The sequence below is a fragment of the Oncorhynchus masou genome, chromosome 3, assembly GCF_036934945.1.
Source record: "Oncorhynchus masou masou isolate Uvic2021 chromosome 3, UVic_Omas_1.1, whole genome shotgun sequence".
Lineage (NCBI taxonomy): Eukaryota > Metazoa > Chordata > Actinopteri > Salmoniformes > Salmonidae > Oncorhynchus > Oncorhynchus masou.
In genome coordinates, this window is record NC_088214.1 from 19041879 (window position 1) to 19063607 (window position 21729).

Genomic DNA, 21729 nt, shown 5'->3' on the forward strand with positions numbered 1-21729 from the left:
TTCCTGTTAATATCTTACAACATGAACCAGTCTAGCCTCAAGGGTGTATAAAAACACAAAACCTTGAATGGGATTATGGTAGGTACATTTATGTGACACAATGTTTGTGTTCTAACAGGAGCTCCTTACAGAGCCGATTGTTGCTGTGTTCAGGTAACTGCATGTTGGGTTTGCTGTTACTGTTTACAATGTCCAACCACTGGATGGTCTCCACGTTACACAGCTGGTTGTCTGAGAACTTCACTCCTCCTTTCAGGATCTCTGGAAATTGGAGAGAGACTTGTTTATTTTCAGGTGGAAGCTAAATATTGGTGTGAATTAATCATTGCAATAAAGCTGTGTAGATGAAATACAACAAACTACTGACTCTTCAGATTCTGATGCAAGCCTAACTTCAACCCTAACCTCAACTTCGTGACCACATCCTGGTTCAACCCTAACCCCAGCTTCATGTCCATATCCTGGTTCAACCCTAACCCTAGCTTCATGTCCATATCCTGGTTCAACCCTAACCCCAGCTTCATGTCCATATCCTGGTTCAACCCTAACCCCAGCTTCATATCCATATCCTGGTTCAACCCTAACCCTAGCTTCATGTCCATATCCTGGTTCAACCCTAACCCTAGCTTCATGTCCATATCCTGGTTCAACCCTAACCCCAGCTTCATGTCCATATCCTGGTTCAACCCTAACCCCAGTTCATATCCATAACCCTAAGCCCAGCTTCATGTCCATATCCTGGTTCAACCCTAACCCTAGCTTCATATCCATATCCTGGTTAAACCCTAAACCCAGCTTCATGTCCATATCCTGGTTCAACCCTAACCCTAGCTTCATGTCCATGTCCATATCCAAGTTCAACCCTAACCCCAGCTTCATATCCATATCCCAGTTCAACCCTAACCCCAGCTTCATATCCATATCCTGGTTCAACCCTAACCCTAGCTTCATATCCATATCCTGGTTCAACTTCATATCCATATCCTAACCCCAGCTTCATGTCCATATCCTGGTTCAACCCTATCCTGGTTCAACCCCAGCTTCATATCCATATCCTGGTTCAACCCTAACCCCAGCTTCATATCCTGGTTCAACCCTAACCTGGCTTCATATCCATATCCTGGTTCAACCCTAACCCTAGCTTCATGTCCATATCCTGGTTCAACCCTAACCCTAGCTTCATGTCCATATCCTGGTTCAACCCTAACCCCCAGATTCATGTCCATATCCTGGTTCAACCCTAACCCCAGCTTCATATCCATATCCTGGTTCAACTCTAAGCCCAGCTTCATATCCATCCTGGTTCAACCCTAACCCCAGCTTCATATCCTGTCCATATCCTGGTTCAACCCTAACCCCAGCTTCATATCCATATCCTGGTTCAACCCTAAGCCCAGCTTCATATCCTGGTTCAACCCTAACCCCAGCTTCACGTCCATATCCTGGTTCAACCCTAACCCTAGCTTCATGTCCATATCCTGGTTCAACCCTAACCCCAGCTTCATGTCCATATCCTGGTTCAACCCTAACCCCAGCTTCATATCCATATCCTGGTTCAACCCTAAGCCCAGCTTCATATCCTGGTTCAACCCTAACCCCAGCTTCATGTCCATATCCTGGTTCAACCCTAACCCCAGCTTCATATCCATATCCTGGTTCAACCCTAAGCCCAGCTTCATATCCTGGTTCAACCCTAAGCCCAGCTTCATATCCTGGTTCAACCCTAACCCCAGCTTCATATCCATATCCTGGTTCAACCCTAACCCCAGCTTCATATCCATATCCTGGTTCAACCCTAACCCTAGCTTCATATCCATATCCTGGTTCAACCCTAACCCCAGCTTCATATCCATATCCTGGTTCAACCCTAACCATAGCTTTGTGTCCACATCCCGGGTTAACCCTAATCCTCAACCCTAACCCTATTTTATAGCTTATAACTAGGGCTTAGAGTTTCCCTGGTTTGGCCCTAGTATGTGAGAATTCCCACAGTGACTAGTCATTATGAGGCTGGGTATAGACCTGCCTGGACAGAGCAGGGACAGGCCTATAGACTGACCTGTGAGGCTGGTCAGAGGCAGCTCAGTGGTGCCTGCTCGCATGGACTTGTTATAGTTCAGCACCACAACCAAGGCAAAGCCACTGTCATAGAGAGTGTGGCCCCGGATGATGCGCAGGTTGTCCAGGGGAATCCTGTTGGCTGTGTTGAGGGCGATCAGAACGTAGCCACCCACCTCCTGGATGGACTGGATGCAAACAGGGAAAGGTTTAACTGGACTTCACACGCTATGCCAGGGGGGGGAACAACTCCACACCTACAGGGTCCAGCTTCAGTCCTGCTGGTTTTCACATCAGCCTGTCTATATCCTCATAGCTGGATATATCCTGCATACCTAAATAACGTAGGTACCTGACGTAATGACGCCACATAAAATTTTGAGCTACACAGCATTCCTAAATTAGCCCACAATGTCTGCTGTGTGGATCGAGCAGTCATTTGAAAGAGTAACAACATTTCAGCAAGACAACTTAAAGGCGAAGTCCATTAATGCCAAGATAATGGAATTCATTACCATTGACAATCAACCGTTCTCTGTCGTCGGTTATGTTGGCTTTCGCCGACTGGTTGAGCACCGGTACACACTAGCAAGTGAGCTATTTTTCAGATGTTGCCCTACCGGAGTTACATGTTTCGGTATCAGTAATAGTGTCACTGCTATTAGCTTCACGACTAACATTTGGACCAGTGATGTCAGCCCCATGAGCATGCTGAGTCTGACAGCACAGTGGGTTGACGAGGACTTCCTACTGAGGAAAGCTGTATTGCATGCTCATGAATGTGCTGGTTGTCATACAGCTGCTGCCATTTCAATGGCATTTGACAACATGTTTGAAACATGAACACACTAGCTAGCTCCATTCAAACAACTGACTCGAGAAATAAGCTCATCAACTGCACCTGCAGCAGACGTGATACCCTCTGTCATGGCATTGAAACGCCTGTCAACAAAACTGCAGACACAGGCTGTGAGGTTAAAACTTACAAATGTACTTGAGGCTTGTGAACAAGTGAATGATTCAGTGGCACTCTATCTGAGCCTCTCTCATGTGTCGCCACCATGCTCGATGCTATGTACAAGGACCGTTACTTCGATGCAGACAAGTAACAGGGTTTACGTGAAATGTTACATACACAGCTGGACAAGATGGAAACAGACACAGTGACAGTGCGCACCGAGGAAAAGAAGTCATGGGCAGACAGAGCTGAAACTTCACTGCTTGACATGTATGATGAAATCCTGGTTGAGAATGAAACGAACAAATGAACAACGAAACAGCACAGCAAGTAAGTGAAAGAAATAGGTTTTGATTATGTTTTACTGGTAATGGGGACGTACGTAAATGGCAACTGGCAACAAAATAACTTTTTGGTCAGTGTGGTGTGTGTAACCTTTAACTAGGCAAGTCAGTTATTTATAATGACGACCTACTCCAGCCAAACCCGGACGACGCTGGGCAAAGTGTGCACCGCCCTATGGGACTCCCAATCACGGCCAATGTGATACAGCCTGGATTCGAACCAGGGACTGCAGTGACGCCTCTTGCACTGGGATGCAGTGCCTTAGACCGCTGTGTCCATGTGTGTGTGTGTATTAACTATTTCACTGTACTAGAATGCTTAAAAGGCTGCAAAAATGTTTAATATCGGTTATCAGTTTCGTTTTATTTATTTATTGGCAAGGAAAATATTGGATATCGGTATCAACCAAAAATGCAATATCGGTGCATCACTAATGTCTGTAGGTTAAAGCAAGCTTGTAAGGTGTTTTAAGCAGCTGTTATGTACATGTTTGTATCATCCAGTATTGCTTTCTCCAGACAAATGTGTTCCTGACCTGTAGCCTGGTATCTCTTATGGTCATTGTCCATAGGACTTGACAAGACCGCACAAACAGATCTGGTACCAGGCTAGCATTCCTTCATCTTACCCTGAGGAAAGACAGATCATGGTCGTCCTCCATGTATGTGACCTCCAGGTTCTCCAGGACCACGGTGCAGTTGCTGTAGGTCTTGACCATGTTCAGGTAGTGGTCCTCTTTTGACCCAAGCAGGCTGAACCGGTTAGTGACGCCCTGGCACACTGTGGATGAAGAGTGAGGAGATGATGGAAAGTAGAAGGAAAGTAGAAGAGAACATCAGAGCGTCAACTTGAATTTCGCAAGGAACATTTAGCAGGCCCACTCATATAAAAAAAAAGGTTGGTGAGGTGGCCAGAACAAATATGCCCGTTGTTAAAATATTGCTGCCTTGATCTACACTGAGTGTACAAAACATTAGGAATTCCATGACAGACTGACCAGGTGAATCCAGGTGAAAGCTATGATCCCTTATTGATGTCACTTGTTAAATCCTCTTAAAATCAGTGATGGGAAGAAGACGGGTTAAAGAAGGATTTTTAAGCCGTGAGACAATTGAGACATGGATTGTGTATGTGTGCCATTCAGAGGCTAAATGGGAAAGACAAAATAGTTAAGTGCCTTTGAACAGGGTATGGTAGTAGGTGCCAGGTGTACCAGTTTGAGTGTGTCAAGAACTGAAACGCTGCTGGGTTTTTCACGCTCAACAGTTTTCCGTGTGTTTCAAGAATGGTCTACCACCCAAAGGACATCCAGCCAACTTGAAAACTGTGGGAAGAATTAGAGTCAACATGGGCCAGCATCCCTGTGGAACGTTTGACACCTTGTAGAGTCCATGCCCCGGCGAACTGAGGCTGTTCTGAGGGCAAAAGGGGTGCAACCCAATATTAGGAAGGTGTTCCTAATGTTTTGTACACTCAGTGTAGACAGGAAAAATCTAAGCTACCAAGCCCACATACATGGCTAATGCTAATCATCATGCAGTCTCTGCTCAAATTCATATTGGCATACCCAACACAACGAAGGACTCCCACTCTGTTTCTCTTTGGCTTCTCTTAGGTATCACACATGTTTAGTATATTTGTTTGTAAGTGTGCATAGTCATCATTTGGCTCATTCAGATGCATTAAATAGCTGATCTGGATTCAATCTACAATGGGAACTCGATCCCTACAATGCTAGTGCTTACTCATGAGTTGCAGTGAGCTCTGAGCTGGCTGACTGTATTTATCTTGGCTCAGACTCTTTCCACTCCTATTCAGGCTAGTTAAACAAAGCCTAGCGACTCTGCGCCATGTCATCTCTGCAGAAATATTGGAGTTAATATTCACACACACACACACATGTTATTCATGGGGTCTATTATCTATTCCACTCATCTTCCTGTCACTAGGAAGAATAGTGGCAGCATTAATGTTAATCGATCCATAAATACGGCATCTTCTGAAGTTTAGACAGGTTTTCCAGTTAGATAACAAGGATTATTTCAGGAATTCCTGGAAATGAAAGCCGGAGCCATTTTGCATGATAACTCCCATTCTTGGCATGAATCAACAAACTTCTCAGGATCCTCCAAGTGTTGTTGATGCATGTGTGTATGCAACAACAGCTATTAAGCCTTTCCGCGATCTACTCCAACAAACACCTACGATAAAAGGATTATAATGCTCTAATCCAGGGGTTTTCAAACTGGGGTACTGCAGTTGGTCCGCAAATTATTATTATTTATTTTAATTTTAAAAAAATGACTTTTCATGTGAACAACAATTATTTGAGGAATATCACTAGCTGCAACAGAATAGCATTGTGGGTACCATTTTCATGTCTTTGCCTCCAGTAAGAAGGAAGTTAGAGGTAGTTTCAAAAGCCAAAACTAACTAACGTCAGTGCAATGACTGGAAGTTTACAGGAACAGTCAGCATGCTAGCTGTTCCGGTTCATCTGACTCTGGGGAAGTAGATAAATGGCTTCATGGCCAAAATATCGAACTATACCTTTAATATGGAAGAAATTACAGTCTTTGGAGCTAATTACAGCGTTTGTTTTCTGTATAGGTGGGATGGAAAAACTGTTTCAGTGTCAACTTAAATGACCAAAACCAGATAGAGAGCATGCAGAAAGGATATTGAACAATATTTTTTTTTAATAAGCTTTACAACAGCAACATTTTCTCTACACTGCCAAGATAGCCTATAAGCTAAAATGTATGCTAGATTTTACACTTCCTCTTCCAATGAACTGTTGGCAGTTCAAAATAATTCAAAATCTATCTACAAAATCTATTAATTTTAAAAAGTTGACTACTTCTACTTGCCATCATCATTCACCTGATAAGACGAGATGTGATAAATATTATTTTTTGCTAACATACGATGGGAGTGCCAGGTTTTCCTGAGCAGGGGTCACTGGGCAAGAAAAGTTTGAAAACCCCTGCTCTAATCTACGATTACAAAAACGTGTTTGACTAAGCCAATGCAGTGAGACACTATTGAAGATACAGAGGAAGACGAGAGGATCCTTTACAGAGTAGTAGAAGCTGACTGAGGCGATCTGGAGGAAACAGGTTCAGTCTGTCTGTCCCTTGACCTGGTCTGACAGGTTGTTGTGACTGACAATGTGAAGCAGGGGAACATCAAATTTTATTTGTCACATGCTTCGTAAACAACAGCTGTAGACTAACAGTGGAATGCTTACTTAGAGGTCCTTTTCCAACAATGCAGAATTAAAGATTTAGAAGATGTTTTTCAAATAGAAATAGTGGCACGAATAAATACACAGTGAAAAACGAATAACACTAAAGAGTAAAAATAACATGGCTATATACAGGGAGAAACAATACCGAGTCGATGTGCAGGGGTATGAGGTAACTGAGGTAGTTCTGTAAAGTCACTAGGTAACAAGGGTGGCAGGTAGCCTAGTGGTTAGAGCATCGGGACAGTAACCAAAAGGTTTCTGGATCGAATCCCCGAGCTGACAAGGTCAAAAACTGTCATTCTTCCCCTGAACAAGGCAGGAACATGACATTTTATTTGTCACATGCTTCGTCACTGTTCTACGGTGGGCCGTCATTGTAAATAAGAATTTGTTCTTAACTGAGTTGCCCAGTTAAATAAAGGTTAAGTTAATAAACATGTAAAAACAGAATAGATGCATGACGTCTGGTTTCCCAAGCACCATCCATCACACACTAAAGACCACAAAGGGGTCGTATAAAGCAGAGTTAAATGTGTGAACGCATTCTATTTACTTTACTTTGGGCTCGAACCAGGGACCCTCTGCACAACAACTAGTCTCTCAGGGACAGGCAAAACATGGAGATTTGGTTCTGCGTTGCTGAGATTACACAACAACACTCACTAAAGCAGTATATACAGTGGGGAGAACAAGTATTTGATAACCTGCAAAATCGGTCCCAGCTCTCGTCAGGTCATTGACCAGGTCCTGCTGTGTAGTTCTGGGCTGATCCCTCACCTTCCTCATGATCATTAATGCCCCACGAGGTGAGATCTTGCATGGAGCCCCAGACCGAGGGTGATTGACCGTCATCTTGAACTTCTTCCATTTTCTAACAATTGCGCCAACAGTTGTTGCCTTCTCACCAAGCTGCTTGTCTATTGTCCTGTAGCCCATCCCAGCCTTGTGCAATTTAACTCTGATATCCTTACACAGCTCCCTGGTCTTGGCCATTGTGGAGAGGTTGGAGTCTGTTTGATTGAGTGTGTGGACAGGTGTATTTTATGCAGGTAACGAGTTCAAACATGTGCAGTTAATACAGATAATGAGTGGAGAACAGGAGGGCTTCTTAAATAAAAACTAAGAGGTCTGTGAGAGCCGGAATTCTAACTGGTTGGTAGGTGATCAAATACCTATGTCATGCAATAAAATGCTAATTAATTACTTAAAAATCATACAATGTGATTTTCTGGATTTTTAGATCCCGTCTCTCACAGTTGAAGTGTACCTATGATAAAAATTACAGACCTCTACATGCTTTGTAAGTAGGAAAACCTGCAAAATCGGCAGTGTATCAAATACTTGTTCTCCCCACTGTATGAAGCCTTAGAAATAAGGTTCATGAAATCAATAACTTGCTAACATCAGATAACATTCATATATTAGCCATGTCTGAGACTCACTTCGATAATTAATTTGATGATACATCAGTAGAAATACAAGGATATAACATTTATAGAAGAGACAGGACTGATTATGGGGGAGGTGTTGCTGTATATATTCAGAGCCATATCCCTGTAATGCTGAGGGAAGATCTTATGTCAAGTGTTATTGAAGCGTTGTGGTTGCAGGTTCACTTGGCACATCTAAAGCCTTTTCTTTTGGGGTGTTGCTATAGGCCGCCAAGTGCTAACAGTCAGTATCTAAATAATATGTGTGAAATGTTTGATAGTGTATGTGATGTAAACAGAGAGGTCTACTTTCGTGGGGAACTGAATATTGACTGGTTTTCATCAAGCTGTCCGTTTCTTACTGTAACCAGTGCCTGTAATCTGGTTCAGGTTATTAATCAAACTACCAGGGTGTTTACAAACACTACAGGAACAAGATCATCCACATGAATCGATCACATTTTTACTAATACTGTAAAACTTTGTTCTAAAGCTATAATCTTGCCTATTTGATGCAGTGATCACAATATAGTGGCTATATCCAGGAAAGCCAAAGTTCCAACATCTGGGCCTAAAATAGTATAGAAGAGATCATACAAAAGATTTTGCTATGACTCTTATGTGGATAATGTTAAAAATATGTGTTGGTCTGATGTGATTAATGAGGAGCATCCAGACGCTGCACTTGATGAATTTATGAAATTGCTTCTTCCAATTATTGATAAACACGCACCTGTTAAGAAACTGACTGTTACAACTGTTAAGGTGCCATGGATTGATGATGAATTGAAAAACTATGGTTGAAGGAGATGGGGCAAAAAGAGTGGCTAATAAGTCTGGCTGCACATCTGACTGGCTGACTTACTGCAAATTGAGAAATTATGTGACTAAACTCAACAAAAAGAAGAAGAAACTGAGAAGGAAAGCTACTGAGGATGGTAGCTGACTCTATAGTCACTCCTATCTGTCATATTTTTAATCTGAGCCTAGAGGAAAGTCTTTGTCCTCAGGCCTGGAGGGAAGCCAAAGTAATTCCACTACCCAAGAGTGGTAAAGCGCCCTTCACTGTTTCTAACAGCAGACCTATAAGCTTGATGCCAGCTCTTAGCAAACGGTTGGAAAAAATTGTGCATTGCTATTTCTCTGTAAACAAATTAACAACATACTTTCAGCATGCTTATAGAGAAGGGCACTCAACATGTACAGCACTTACACAGATGACTGATGATTGGTTGAAAGAAACTGATAAGAAGATTGTGGGAGCTGTACTGTTAGATTTCAGTGCAGCCCTTGATATTATCAACCATAACCTGTTGTTGAAAATACTTAAGTGCTATGGTTTCAACCTCAGCTCTGAATCCACAATATGGCAATCTGTCTAATAGAACTCAAAGGGTTTTCTTTAATGGAAGCGTCTCTAATGTCAAAAATGTAAAGTGTGGTGTACCGCAGGGCAGATCTCAAAGCCCTCTCCTCTTTTCTATTTTTACCAATGACCTGCCACTGGCATTAAACAAAGCATGTGTGTCCATGTATGCTGATGATTTAACCACATACGCAACAGCAACCACAGCTAACGAAGTCACTGAAACCCTTAACAAAGAGTTGCAGTCTGTTTTCGAATGGGCAGTAATAAACTGGTCCCGAACATCTCTAAAACTAAGAGCATTGTATTTGGTACAAATCACTCCTTAATTGCTATACCTCAGCTGAATCTGGTAATGAATGGTGTGGCTGTTGAACAAGTGGAGGAGACTAAATTACTTGGCGTTACCTTAGATAGTAAACTGTCATGGTCAAAACATATACAGTTGAAGTCAGAATTTTACATACACCTTAGCCAAATACATTGAAACTCAGTTTTTCACAATCCCTGACATTTCATCCTAGTAAACATTCCCTGTCTTAGGTCAGTTAGGATCAACACTTAATTTTAAGAATGTGAAATGTCAGAATAATAGTAGAGAATGATTTATTTCAGCTTTGTATGTGTGTGTGTATATGTATGAAAATCTAAAGAAATTAGCAAAGACCTCAGGCAAAAAAAAATTGTAGACCTCCACAAGTGACTGAAGGTACCACGTTCATCTGCAAACAATAGTATGCAAGTATAAACACCATGGGACCACGCAGCCGTCATACCGCTCAGGAAAGAGACACATTCGGTCTCCTAAAGATGAACGTACTTTGGTGCGAAAAGTGCAAATCAATCCCAGAACAACAGCAAAGGACCTTGTGAAGATGCTGGAGGAAACGGGTACAAAAATATGTATATCCACAGTAAAACGAGTCCTATATAACCTAACCTGAAAGGCCGCTCAGCAAGGAAGAAGGCACTGCTCCAAAACCGCCATTAAATAGCCAGACTACGGTTTGCAACTGCACATGGGGACAAAGATCATACTTTTTGGAGAAATGTCCTCTGGTCTGATGAAACAAAAATAGAACTGCTTGGCATCATGAGGAAGGAAAATTATGTGGATATATATTTTTTATTAATTTCACCTTTATTTAACCAGGTAGGCTAGTTGAGAACAAGTTCTCATTTCCAACTGTGACCTGGCCAAGATAAAGCGTAGATAAGATAAGCCAAGATAAAGTCTATATACAGTGAGTGCATATGAGGTAAGTTAAGGAAATAAATAGGCCATGGTGGCGAAGTAATTACAATATAGCAAACACTGGAATGCTAGATCGGCAGAAGATGAATGTGCAAGTAGAGATACTGGGGTGCAAAGGAGCTAAATAAATAAATAAATACCAGTATGGGGATGAGGTAGGTAGATAGATGGGCTGTTTACTCTTGGGCTATGTACAGGTGCAGTAATCTGTAAGCTGCTGTGACAGCTGGTGCTTAAAGCTAGTGAGGGAGATGTGAGTCTCCAGCTTCAGAGATTTTTGCAATTTGTTCCAGTCATGGGCAGCAGAGAACTGGAAGGAAAGACGACCAAAGGAGGAATTGGCTTTGGGGGTGACCAGTGAGATATACCTGCTTGAGCGCATGCTACGAGTGGGTGCTGCTATGGTGACCAGTGAGCAATGGTGGGTAGTGTATGGGGCTTTGGTGACAAAACGGATGGCACTGTTTGAAGCAACATCTCAGGACATTAGTCAGGAAGTTCAAGCTTGGTCGCAAATGGGTCTTCCAAATGGACAATGTCCCCAAGCATACTTCCATAGTTGTAGAAAAATGGCTTCTGAAAAAGCATATGCAAGCAAGGAGGCCAACAAACCTGACAGTTACACCAGCTCTGTCAGGAGGAATGGGCCAAAATTCACCCAACTTGTTGTGGGAAACTTGTGGAAGGCAACCTGAAACTATTGACCCAAGTTAACCTCTTGAATCTATAGGGGCGCTATTTCATTATTGGATAAAAAAACGTGCCCGTTTTAAGCGCAATATTTTGTCACAAAAATATGCTCGACTATGCATATAATTGACAGCTTTGGAAAGAAAACACTCTGACGTTTCCAAAACTGCAAAGATATTATCTGTGAGTGCCCCAGAACTGATGCTACAGGCGAAACCAAGATGAAACTTCAAACAGGAAATGAGCAACATTTTTGAAGCTCTGTTTTCCAATGTCTCCTTATATGGCTGTGAATGCGACAGGAATGAGCCCACAATTTCTGTCGTTTCCCCAAGGTGTCTGCAGCATTGTGACGTATTTGTAGGCATATCATTGGAAGATTGACCATAAGAGACTACATTTGCCAGGTGTCCGCCCGGTGTCCTCCGTCGAAATTGGTGCGTCATCTTCAGCTGCAAGTATTTTTCCATGGGATTCAGAGGAGAAAGTAGACTTCCACGAACGATATATCAATGAAGAGATATGTGAAAAACACCTTGAGGATTGATTCTAAACAGCGTTTGTCGTGTTTCAGTCGATATTATGGAGTTAAAAACAGAGCGATTTGGAAAAACTGAACATTTGCTATGTAACTGAGAGTCTCCTCATTGAAAACACCCGAAGTTTTGATGACTTTATTTGAATTTTTCTGGTTTTTGTTTTTGCCTGGTACCCAAATCGTGATGTACAAAAAATCTGAGATGACAGTGTTGTTAAGAAAAGGCTTTCTCCATTTGCGACACAAAGAATCTTTCAGGAAAAACTGAACATTTGCTATGTAACTGAGAGTCTCCTCATTGAAAACATCTGAAGTTCTTCAAAGGTAAATGATTTTATTTGAAGGCTTTTCTTGTTTTTGTGAAAATGTTGCTGGCTGAATTCTAGGCTTATAGCTATGCTAGCTATCAATACTCTTACACAAATGCTTGTTTAGCTATGGTTGAAAAGCATATTTTGAAAATCTGAGATGACAGTGTTGTTAACAAAAGTCTAAGCTTGAGACCAAATATATTTATTTAATTTCATTTGCGATTTTCATGAATAGTTAATGTTGCGTTATGCTAATGAGCTTGAGGCTATAAATAGGATCCCAGATCCGGGATTGCTCGACGCAAGAAGTGAGAATGTGATAAAATAAATAAAAGCTGAAATAAATCATTCTCTCAACCGCTTAAAATAAAGTGGTGATCCTAACTGACCTAAGACAGGGAATTTGAACTAGGATTAAATGTCAGGAATTGTGAAAAACTGAGTTCAAATGTATTTGGCTAAGGTGAATGTAAACTTACGACTTCAACTAAGTATAAAAAGTAAAAGTAAGAATTTAAAAAAAATCCTTATTAATGAATAGCCAGGGTCACACTCCAACACTCAGACATAATTTAAAAACAAAACATTTGTGTTTCTTGAGTCCGCCAGATCAGAGGCAGTAGGGATGACCAGGGATGTTCTCTTGATACTGTAAGTGTGGCAATTGGACCATTTTCTGTCCTGCTAAGCATTCGAAATGTAACAAGTACTTTTGGCTGTCAGGGAAAATGTATGGAGTAAAAGGTTTTCTTTAGGAATGTAGTGAAGTAAAAGTAGTCAAAATATAAATAGTACAAAACCCCCAAAAAACTACTAAAGTAGTACTAAAGTATTTTTATTTAAGAACTTTACACCACTGGCAAAACCCATTAAGCGCTATGATGAAACTGGCTCTCATGAGAACCCCACAGGAAAGGAAGACCCAGAATTCATTAGAGTTACCAGCCTCAGAAATTGCAGGCCAAATAAATGCACATCTCAACATCAACTGTTCAGAGGAGACTGCGTAAATCAGGCCTTCATGGTTGAATTGCTGCAAAGAAACCACTGCTAAAGGACAGCAATGAGAAAAAGAGACTTGATTGGGCCAAGAAACATGAGCAGTGGACATTAGACTGGTGGAAATCTGTCCTTTGGTCTGATGAGTCCAAATTTGAGAATTTCGCTTCCAACCACCGTGTCTTTGTGAGACGCAGAGTAGGTGAACGGATGATCTCCGCATGTGTGGTTTCCACTGTGCAGCATGGAGGAGGAGGTGTGATGGTGTGGGGGTGCTTTGCTGGTGACACTGTCAATGATTTATTTAGAATTCAAGGCACACTTGACCAGCATGGCTACCACAGCATTCTGCAGCGACACGCCATCCCATCTGGTTTGCGCTTAGTGGGACTTAAGAGGGCTGATATAAATACTATACATGCCAGTCTCTCTTGGCTAAGAGTTGAGGAGAAACTGACTGCATCACTTCTTTTTACAAAAAACATTAATGTGTTGAAAATCCCAAATTGTTTGCATAGTTGACACACACACTTATCCCACCAGACATGCCAGCAGGGGTCTTTTCATAGGCCCCAAATCCAAAACAAATTCAAGAAAACTTACAATATTATATAGATTCCTTATTGCATGGAACTTCCTTCCATCACATATTGCTCAAATAAACAGCAAACCTGGTTTCAAAAAATAAAGCAACACCTCACGGCACAAGGCCTCTCCCCTATTTGACCTAGATAGTTTGTGTGTATGCATTGATATGTAGGCTACGTGTACCTTTAAAAATGTATGTAGTTCTGTCCTTGAGCTGCTCTTGTCTATTGATGTTCTGTATTATGTCATTCTGTATTATGTTTCATGTTTTGTGTAGACCCCAGGAAGAGTAGCTGATGCTTTTACAACAGGTAATGGGGATCCTAATAAAATACCTAACAAATCGCTCTGCCAAAACTATGGTCTTTATTGAGCAACAGTGACACTGACTCACTTTAAATTCTGGTGATTTTGTCCCTGGTGTCAGAATATGAGCTTTGGGACAAAGAGGGGATTTATTTTCCTCCTATTTCAGTCAGTCTTGTTGTTGTAATTTTCCTAGGAATACAGTACATTCCTAAACATGCCTGGTCTAGACAGCAAAGCCAGAACAGCTCCACAACTCAAGCTGTAGCCTCAGCATAAAACACATCTTACTAGCACAACAGTTTGCTGTCGTACACTGACATTTTCATTTCCAAGAATGGAAGAAATAAACACATCATCAGGATTATTTTCTTAACGCCTGTCCTCTTTCCAATTTTATTTTTTATGGAATTTTTTTGGTGGTATTTGTTTTTTTAATTTAACAATAAAACAAAATAAGTGATGAAATAAATGAAACAAATAAGTGAAAGTAAATTCTATACTGTTGTAGCTGTAAAGACTGACAATATTCTGGGTATGATGCCATTGAACTTGATAATGAAACTGGACACACAAATGTCAAAGTACAATCGAAGTCTGCTTATTTATGGTACACCTCACTTGTTTGTTATTCCTCCCTGTCGTGATCAGTTGAGATGGGCTAGCCTGGACCCAGATCTGTTTATGCTGTCCTGCCAATTAATCTGGTCATTGTCTCACCAAAAACATAAGCGTTGGCAAGACAGCACAAACAGATCTGAGCTAGAGGTGGGCCCAATCACAGAAAGTGTATAGGACAGCTGTGTTCTTCTGTGAAGACATTAAGTTATAGTTCTCATTAACATGTCCCTGAAGGGACACCCTGAAATGTACCCTTACCATCCACGCCACTGGCCTGGCTAAGGATGCCACCCAAAATGCACCCTATTCCCTTTATAGTGCACTAATCTGGTCAAAAGTAGTGCACTACATAAAGCGAAAAGGTTGTAATTTGGTACGCACACTAATTAACACCCTGACACCGTGGCAACAGAGGCAGAACCTAAACACCCTAACGCCTAGCAACAGAGACCGACTTTCAATACTACTGCAGCAAGCTCTTCTTTTATAATTAGGAGAGGCATGATGTGAGATTTAATTGATTTAATTAACTCAATTAAGACTGACTTAAAGGCTGAAAAGGAATAAACAAAATATATCATCACAACCTGTCTATACACAGTAAGAGGAAATTGTATAAACATATTATCTTGACATCATATATTGTCATAAGGAGAGATAACATATTTATCCCAGTCACGTGACATAAGCATTATTCACAATATCAGACGAAGCATTCAGCTACAATCAGGCCTAAAACATGACCCTGTGTCTTCAATGTAACCTTTTTTTCAGTGAGAGATTATCTATTGAAGAATTCAAATGAAATATGAGCAAAGGTCAAAAGTTATTGTTTACAATAAAAAACACCTGAGGCCTGGTTGGCTGTAAAGTGGCACATTCAGTCTGAAGAAAACACTACACAAGGCAGTTGCACAATAAGACATGTTAAACATTGTACTGTATCTGCTTGTGCGTGTGTTGTGTGTGTGTATAATATTACACAGTGCCTTCGGAAAAGTATTCAGACCCCTTGACTTTTTCCACATTTTTGTTATGTTACAGCCTTATTCTAAAATTGATTAAAAAATAAAAATCCTCAGCAAACATATTAAAAATAAATAACAGATACCTTATTTACATAAGTATTCAGACTTTGCTTTGAGACTTGAAATTGTGCTCAGGTGCATCCTGTTTCCATTGATCATCCTTGAGATGTCTCTACAACTTGATTGGAGTCCACCTGTGGTAAATTAAAATTGATTGGACATGATTTGGAAAGGCACATACATGTCTATATATAAAAAGGTCCCACAGTTGACAGAGCATATCAGAGCAAAAACCAAGCCATGAGGTTGAAGGAATTGTCCGTGGAGCTCCGAGACAGGATGGTGTCGAGGCACAGCTCTGGGGAAGGGTAACAAAACATTTATGCACCATTGAAGTTCCCCAAGAACACAGTGGCCTCAATCATTCTTAAATTGCAGAATTTTGGAACTACCAAGACTCTTCTTAGAGCTGGCTGCTCAGCCAAACTGAGCAATCGGGGGAGAAGGGCCTTGGTCAGGGAGGTGACCATGAACCCAATGGTCACTCTGACAGAGCTCCAGTTCCCCTGTGGAGATGGGAGAACCTTCCAGAAGGACAACCATCTCTGCAGCACTCCACCAATCGAGCCTTTATGGTGAAATGTCCAGACGGAAACCACTCCTCAGTAAAAGGCGCTTAGAGTTTGCCAAAAGGCAAAGAAACATGATTCTCTGGTCTGATGAAACTAAGATAGAACTCTTCGGCCTGAATGCCAAGCGTCACATCTGGAGGAAACCTGGCACCGTCCAGTGAAGCATGGTGGTGGCAACATCATGCTGTGGGGATGTTTTTCAGTAGCAGGGACTGGGAGACTTGTCAGGATCGAGGAAAATATTAGCGGAGCAAAGTACAGAGAGATCCCGATCAAACATCTCTGGATAGACCTGAAAATAGCTGTGCAGCAATGCTCCCCATCCAACCTGACAGAGCTTGAGAGGATCTGCAGAGAAGAATGGAAGAAACTCCCCAAATACAGGTGTGCCAAGCTTGTAGCATCATACCCAAGAAGACAACAATGTACTGAGTAAAGGGTCTGAATACTTATGTAATTGTAGAATGGGGCTGTAATCTATATATGTATGCATGTGTATATATGTGTGTGTGTGTGTGTGTGTGTGTGTGTGTGTGTGTGTGTGTGTGTGTGTGTGTGTGTGTGTGTGTGTGCAAGCCATTGTTAACATTGCACTGTATTTAATTTAAATCAACAGTCTTGCTCTAAAAGACCTGATATGACACTGTGCCATGACAAGGAGAAACAAAAACTAATGCGCGTCTGAAATGGCTCCCTATCCCCTATATAGAGCACTTCCTTTGACCAGGGTCGACAGGGTTCTGGTCAAAAGTAGGAAATCAGAAATATAATGCCCTTTCAGACGTAGCCTTAGTCCTTTTAGTGGCCTGGCTGCTGAGGTTAGAATAACAGCAAGACCGAACCGGCACACACTCATATTTAACAGCAATCCAACCATTTATAATGAATAACAGATCCTTCATTGAAAAATTGGTTTGTGCAAGTGCTTTTTGTACACACATCTGAGAAGCATTAAAATCCCTTGGACACAGCCCTAGTTAGATATTATTCCATTACAATCCTTCATGAGAACTGATTGACGAAATAGCTTATCAAGAATCTACAAGTAGCAATGAGGTTCCCCTTAAAAGAAACCTGAAGGAAAATGTCAACGGAAACTACAAGTCAAACCTGATAGTCCATGTCTTCAGTCACACCTGCTGTCATCAAGAAAAGACAGTACTGTCACTCTACATAAGGTGCACAGGGAGTGGTTGATGAGTAAGTCAATGGGACGCGTGAGGAGTTTGTGAGATTGTTAAAACGCTTCAGTGATTGCTTCACTTCCTCTCTCCCAGCTGTGGTGGTGTCACTAAGTATGTACAGAAGCCAAGGAGAAGCATACAGGGTGTGGCGGCTCTGGCAAGTCTCCACAACCTCTACCTTTTTGTTTGCGTGTGTGTGTGTGTGTGTGTGTGAGAGAGAGATGCAATGAGGTAGGTAACACCCTGTTTCATAGACCCAGGTGTACAGAACATTCCCTGGAGCGCCCTGTATTGCAATGAATGCGGGTGCATGCCTGCACACACACACACACACACCTGGTCATTAGTCATCTGAGCTTCTTGCAATGTGCAGTCAGAAATCTGGCTTTTGATGTTTGCTCACTGGACAAGTGTTAGAACTCAAGGGTGTGAGAACAGGTTTCTGTTTCTGGAGGCATCAGATCTTTAAGCTGCAGGAAATTGAACGAGGTCCCTACTTCATTTCCAAAAGTTAGCATATATATCACATTGCCATTAAAAGCCGTTACTAGTGTGTTTGCAGGGAACCTCTGTATGCCTGTCAGGGTGAGGGTTTTGTCCACGTTTAATTTTGTATCAATAATTGCTCTCATTTTACCAAAGCAAACTGTAAACAATATTCATATTATGCCAACTGATTTGTACTAATGTATCTATAACCTATCTTCATTAAAGGTCATGATGATTGAAAGCCCATTCTACTGGGGACAATAGAAATGATCCAACAACCTTGTTTCCTTCCCCTCATTTACTACCTGCAATTCAATTACACTGCAGCCAGAGTCTGATAATTATATTAGTTAAGTTTTACTCATCATTAAAGGGGAGTGGCAATGTTAATTCATACTCTTGTTTATATTCCTCCATGAAGAAAGAATCCCAGCAAAGCATTTTGTATAACCCAACCACCATTGTCTTCCTCTCTTCATTACAAATCACTGCCAAACTAATGTCCTTAGTATCAGCTCCTTGCGGGTGCAGTATCAGCTCCTTGCGGGTGCAGTATCAGCTCCTTGCGGGTGCAGTATCAGCTCCTTGCGGGTGCAGTGCACTGCCTCAGGTTTCCATCCAGATCCCCAGATTCAATGGAAGCATAATCACAAAGGCCCCCTATCAGAGAGGGAGGAAAAAAATAAAGCACTTCCTCCATACTTCCTGTGCATTGAGCACACTCTTCCTCCTCTCCTCCTTTCTGATTGGCTGATGTTGACGAGGGGGTGAGAGATAAGTCCCGATATGATTCTAAAAGATAATACTTTGATTTGACAGTTACCAGTGCAGTTGTGGGATCATCATTTAAAGCATTCATTCTGAGAAGTATTCTACGCAGGCCTACTGTGCATGAGTAAAGACAGTTGGAGAAACCCTCCTCCTAACCTCCTGTTCTTTTTACTGTGAGGCCAGAGGTTCACGCCATTTTCCTCTACGTGAGAAATGCATGCAGTATCAATTCCTTTGAGAAAACAACTTCTCTCAGAAGAAAAGGGCCCACAAGGGGAGTGGAGGGGGGCGGATATCCCTCTTCCATACACATGCAAGCACTCCCACACGCGTGCGTGCGTACCCCCCCACCCCCCACACACACACAATGGATGGCTGCAACTACACTGCAGGACCCTCTGAATTGTCTCAGGAAATGTCTTCTTTGCATGGGGTCAGTCCCGTCAGAGAGAGCTATGCTGAGATATGAGCTACAATACTATGCTAACCCAGATGCTGCCTGGGTTGTTGTCTCAAGGGGGCCAGGAGAATGTTCTAGATCTGAGCTATAGAGAAAGGAAGGTGATTTAACCAACCCAGCCAGATGTTGAAGAGCCACTGAGCCTGAAGCAGTGTTTCATACTGTAATGAGAGAGCGGGATATCTGCCTGTATCCCTCAGGGTTGCACAGAGGACAAAACACCAGCCCAGCTGTGGAGCACAAGAGAAGCAAACACCAGTGATTGCTGTGAATGACCGATAATCCTTCCAAACTGTGTTCACTTTAGATGACGCACGTCTATCTGGAGAGCAGATCGAGTCCTCTGTTAGAACACAACTCCATGACTTCTCACCGGGAGAGCTCTTAACAGTTTGTGCTGAAAGTAAACGCCTTTGAAAATGGAGTCTTCTTAGCGGCTTGGTCCTTTAGAAGCTGAAAGAAAAGAGACCAAATAAAGGCCAAAAGGCTCATGTTTATCCCAGTTGGAGAGGGTTTCTGTGCTAACAGAGTGTTCTCTAACATAACTGAGACACTCCAGATATCTGCAGCAAAAAGGGTCAGTCGTGTGTTTATTCTGTGACATTGTGGTGGAATGCTGGATGTAAGTTCCTTACAAACACACGGGAATAGACCCAGTCACTCTGCACTCCGGCACACAGCACACACAACATTGCTCTTAAGTCGCATACACTAACCAAGGGGCTCCTGATATTGTATATCTACACCACTCCCCACAAACATTCTCCCAACGATGCCACATCAGATAGTTTCAGTCATGTCAGTGCCTCTCTTGGCTATGACTTAACTGGGGAAGCTTGCCAATAGACATGTAGGTTTGGCTTATACAGAGCTGCAGGTTGATATTGAATAAGCATGTATCAATCATGTAACGACTGAACATACAAGAAACTCTTTTCATGGCAGTCAAGTCGGTGATCCCTTGAATTGCCACAGTGATCCCTGGTCACACAACAGACACTTGTTATTCATTTATTTGAACTATCAATGGTGCATTCACTGCTCCTAGTGATGCCCTTTTGTGGTCACAGAAAGAGGTATTATAGATCTGAAAATAATCAAGTAAAAGTGTCAATTTAACACTGAAACAAAGTATTTTGGCTTGCTTCCATACATATCTGCACCAGTGTCACTCCACACAGCTGTCCCGTATACAGTAAAAACAGCAGTATAGAAACCTTCTAATCATTAAACACACCAGTCATAAACAAAACCATACTTGGCACTATCTGTTGACCGTTTTTAAATCTCAATGCATCCCACCAGTCACCCAACACTCAAAACTCCTATTCCCCAACCTCCTATTCTCTGTCCCCTTTAACGTCCAATAATCTACCCACCAGCCTCCTTAAACATTCAACAGTCTGCCCACTTCCTCCTTTACTTCACTCCAGACATTCTCCCCATTGTCCCACTTTCAACTCAAGACATTTTACCCCGTCTCCCCCCTACTCTCCCCCATCCACTGCTAACACTATCCTCCTCTTCAGCAATCCCACAGGAAGTCAGTTAGAGGAAGACTGGAGAGAGAGTGGGCGGGTCGGCTGGCAGAGAGGCCGGCAAGACAAACACACGGCTGCCTGCTAACTCACTGACACGCACGCACACACACACACAACAAAGAGGTAGGTCTCCTTTTATTTACCAAAGCTCTTAGAGAACCATGCCTGTTAAAGGAGGGGGGGAAACGACAACCACAGGCAGTAAAAACTACACATTTACCACATCATTCCAGCAGGAAAAAGGCGCAGTAATTCAGGATTCCCCTTCTGACACCCTATAGGTTGGCCTGAGTAGCCTTCCCAAAGCCGTCCCGGCTCAGAGTGGAGCAGTACACAGCACAGAGAAGGAGGCGGAGCTCTTCCTCAACATAATTTGAGGATACAGGAGATAAAGACATTGGTTGCCACTTATCAAACCTACACTGAAAGCTACAGTTAAGTCAAGGTAGTCAGTCAGTGCTACAGGTGTAGGATCTTAATTTGAGCCAGTTTGCTACAGCAGGACAACAATCTTGCAGCAACAGGAAATGTTAATTAAAATGTGGATTGTAATTAAAAATGTACAGTTTTGTAGGGGTTGATACATTTTGCAAAAGGGAAGATCAAGCCTGAAATTTCAAAGTGGAAATTACAAACTTTTGAAGCCTTTTTAAACCTCAAATACACTAGAGGTTTTAAAATGTCCTGCATTGCAGGAAAGGTCTCCTGCAACAGGGTGATCAAATGAAGATCCTACATCATCTGTAGTGAGTAGAACCTAAACTTTCTCAACTTTTAAATGGGACAGAGTAGTATGAAAACAGTCTATACTAGGGATGCTTGGAGGGAAACGATATCAGGGATCCCACTGTATTTCTCCCAGTACTGCTCCTGTGTGATTCCAACCACTTCCCAGCTACTGCCTTAGTC

The 21729-nt window shown here is 42.1% G+C and overlaps 1 protein-coding gene across 1 annotated transcript in view; it reads right to left on the reverse strand.

Moving 5' to 3' along the window:
* Positions 1-20: 20 nt before the first annotated feature.
* Positions 21-21729, reverse strand: part of LOC135507856 (epidermal growth factor receptor-like) — a 51034-nt gene continuing 29325 nt past the window's right edge. The window contains exons 2-4 of the mRNA XM_064927576.1: positions 3990-4141; positions 2060-2246; positions 21-261 (exon numbers count right to left, since the gene is read on the reverse strand). Of these exons, the coding sequence (XP_064783648.1) occupies positions 89-261; positions 2060-2246; positions 3990-4141 (512 nt within the window). The 3' untranslated portion in view covers positions 21-88. The remainder of the gene's footprint in view (positions 262-2059; positions 2247-3989; positions 4142-21729) is intronic.